At 38.7% G+C, this 3,603-nt stretch overlaps 1 protein-coding gene across 1 annotated transcript; it reads left to right on the forward strand.

Annotated features, from left to right (window-relative positions):
• Positions 1 to 2,509: 2,509 nt before the first annotated feature.
• Positions 2,510 to 3,229, forward strand: s100a1 (S100 calcium binding protein A1; the record flags this gene model as incomplete). Its single annotated transcript, XM_079240580.1, has 2 exons — positions 2,510 to 2,650; positions 3,065 to 3,229. 2 exons carry the CDS (start codon positions 2,510 to 2,512, stop codon positions 3,227 to 3,229), a joined length of 306 nt encoding a protein of 101 aa, XP_079096706.1.
• Positions 3,230 to 3,603: the final 374 nt, after the last annotated feature.

Here is a 3,603-nt window from a genome sequence, read left to right on the forward strand (position 1 = left end):
TGATTTGCTGCTATGTGGCTGGTTGATTACCTGTTTGTGTTGACAAATGCATCTTTTTATACAACTTGCACATATTTCAGATTTATTTCTACTGTTGTTACTGTTATCCATTTGTTGTTCATGTTCATCACTGTGATGATTTCCCTCTAACTCTTGTTGAAGCACTGTGACCTGAAGTACATTTTGCAGACAGGACACTGGATCTCATCTTGCACCTGGACAGGATAAACATATTTTACTTATAAACTCGTCTAACTGAAAGCTCAACTTTTATATCATGTCACACAACATGTGAAAGGCAAAAAACAAAAGAACCCTATAGGGCTGTCACTGCTGCCTTATGTCAACGTGTCCCAGTGCTGCAACACGCCTGTATATGGATAGGAAATGATTCAGTGTGAGATGTGAAGTGATGGCCCTACAAGGCTCACCTGCGCCTCAGGTTGTGGTGCTGCTGCCCAGAGGGAGGCGCCTACCTGCCTGCTCTGTTTGCGCAGCTGACAGGAGCGCATATAACTGATGAAATCCAAGCCGAGCTGAATCCACTTCCTCCAGCACCTGTTAGCGTCACCAGCCAGGTGAGTTTTGTTGGTTACTTTTTTTTTTTTTTTTTTTTTAGAAAGTCACGTCTTCAGGAGTGTGTAACATTTCTAAACATTGCGCGTGCGTGCTGTCGTGATGCCAGTTAATTGATACCAGACGTGCGTTTGGCTTCCACATGATTTTAATTAGCTCTCTGATTTTTTTTAGCAACCGAGAAAAATGAGGGGAATCTTCGTTTTTCAGACTGTTATCGCATGTCACGCGCTCTTCCATCCAGATCTATGTACATCTTCCTTTTTTTTTTTTTTTTAAAGAAAAAGTCCTAAAACTGTCTAAATTATTAAATATGGCCAACTTCTGGAAATAATCATTCATCTCTCAAAAGGCATCAGCTCGTTTATGTAATGTAATGCAAACCACGATTTAAATTGCATTTCATATAAAAGCTGCCCTCCGTGGGGGTCTGGCCTTTGTCCTTTCCTGGTGCATGCAGGTGGGAGGTGAAATGACTCTGCTCCCCTGTACCTGCTTCTCATGTGTCAGAGAGTGAAGGCCAGGTGTAAGGTTAGACATTTAAACTGTTTGACTTTGGTTATCATTCCTGACCCAGGTCAATATGCAGTCTGTATGCATGGTAAAAATCTAGTTGTTGTATCTTGATTGGAGACTTCCTCCTGTCTCTCTTTTCATATTCATGCAGAAATAAGCCTTGTATGGCTCATGGCCAAAGCTGAATACTGAGCTGTGTCAAATATCAACACTAAAACAAGTAACTGGCTTTGTGTGCAGTACTGCAGTCATTTTCCACTGTAGCCCAGATTCTGTAGTGGATGTTGCCATGTCTGGTTTGATGCTAATTTTTCTGAGATCGCTTCCAAAATTCACATCTGATGCATGGCCTTGTGCATTGTTACCATGTTTTATAAATGTTTTCCACAACTGACAGCCTGTGGGAGCAGTGATGAATTGGAGCTGCAACAATGGCATTAAATGGTTGTATGACGTTGCTCTTGTGCTCGTACTCTTTGAATGAATTCAAACTGGTGTGATTATAAAAAATGTTTTCACTAAAGCATAATGTGAACCACTGAAGGACATCTTCCAGTGGAACTGGGTTTTTCACATTTCCTTTTACGCCCTTAAAGCATTATTTAATGTACTAAATACTGAAGGAGTTGAAAGGGAGCATTGATGTCAGCTCTTATCGATGCACTCCTTTTTTTTCTTTTTTTAAATTTGATAGGAAATTATAACAGAAATGACTGTGACCCCAAATATTATCCTATACTCTGAATTTCCCTCTGCGCCAGAGCTGCTGAATCTCTATTTATCTGAAACAGTTTTTTCAAAAAGCAGAAACACTACTTTAATTTCAGGTAGTGTTAAAGTTTTTTCTTTTTTGTATGATAATTGTAGGAGCCACGTTTTTATTTGCTGGGGTGTCCAAAGTCCTCAAGAGCTGATATCCTGCAGGTTTTCAATTAATTCACATATTCATGCTTCTTATTTTTGTTATGTTTTATCTCTGTTATTGTGCTAGATAAATAAGTTTGTCTTGCCTATTCCTGTTCCAACACACCTGCGGCTCACATTAAATGGACCCAACAACCTACAAGGTTTTTCACAATGACTGATTCATTTGAATAAGGTGTGTTAGAACAGGGATACTTTGAAAACCTGCAGGTTTGTGGCCCTCAAGGACTACTGTCTGTGGTAGATTGTGACTGGGGTTATTTGAGGTCCTTCATCTTTCCTCAATAGGAAAGAGGAAGTTTTCTACCTAAATGTAACAACTAACCTCCACACTGACACTACTGGTTGTCAGCTGTTTGGCTCTGTTACTACATGCACTTCTATTGTACTTCTAAATATTAATGTGTCCTTCTGTGGCTTTTTTTTTTTTTTATTTAATCGATTCCCCTTTTTTTTTTTTTTTTTTTTTTTTTTTTCTAAATAGGACTGCAAAATGAGTGCCAATCTGCAAGGAGCTATGGAGGACCTCATCAAAGTGTTCTACCGATACTCTGGGAAAGAGGGAGACAAGTACAAGCTTAACAAAAAGGAGCTAAAGAATATGTTGCAGGAAGAACTCTCTGAATTCCTCACAGTGAGTGAATAAATTGAATTTCTTCCCCCACCTCCTTTAAACATAGTTGCAGTAACAATCTACAAGTTCCGCATGTAAGGCAGTATTCGTACCACAGTGCAATGAAGAATTGATGTTTAAACATTTAAAAAATTTTAAATGATCGTTAAGTGGTCTGTGGTTTGAGCCTCCTTTCTCACCTCTTGGTTTTGAAGAGGAATGCAGCGGTTAGCACTTATTTCTCACTCCACTGCAGTAACAGGGATTGTGTTTCCATGGTGACTTTTGGCATCGTAGCTTGATTTTTTTTTTTTTTTTTTTTTTTTTCCCCTAGATAAATGCCAGGGAGGGTTGGCTCTGTGCAGACACACTTCTTTGTTTTTGTGTTTCTGTGTGAAACAAATTCCTCTTTATTTGCAATTGTTATCTTTTCAGGCCTCCAATGACTCAAATATTGCTGAGAAGATTCTGAATGACCTGGATGAAAACAAGGATGGGGAAGTGGACTTTCAGGAGTTTGTTGTTTTGGTTGCTGCACTGACCGTTGCCTGCAATGAATTCTTTGTGGATTGTGTGAAGAACAGCAAAAAAGCAGAGTAAAGCTCAAGGAAAGAATGCATCTCTTTATTAAAAAGTGATTTAAAATTCTGTTCTTTGCATGATCTAAACAAGCAGCTATGTTAGCGATGTGAGGATTGGAGTTGCTATAAAATATGTACAACTGTAACTCAATGCTTTATTTATCCTTCAAAGGTCTTCCAAATTAATAAAGATGTAATGCAAGCATGTAAGACGTGTTTCCATAACTGTTGTTTTTGGTGAAAGATGCTTAAATGTTCATAACACTTTAGAAATACAACCTGAAGATGAGGTTTGTTCAGAGCAGCATTTTAAATGAACCTGAGTGTGTTTAAGCTTTTAATGCAGTCTTTGGCGCCCCCTGGTGTTTAATGATGGTAAAACGTAACTTCGGA

Source organism: Telmatherina bonti (assembly GCF_933228915.1).
Source record: "Telmatherina bonti genome assembly, chromosome: 5".
Taxonomy (NCBI): domain Eukaryota; kingdom Metazoa; phylum Chordata; class Actinopteri; order Atheriniformes; family Telmatherinidae; genus Telmatherina; species Telmatherina bonti.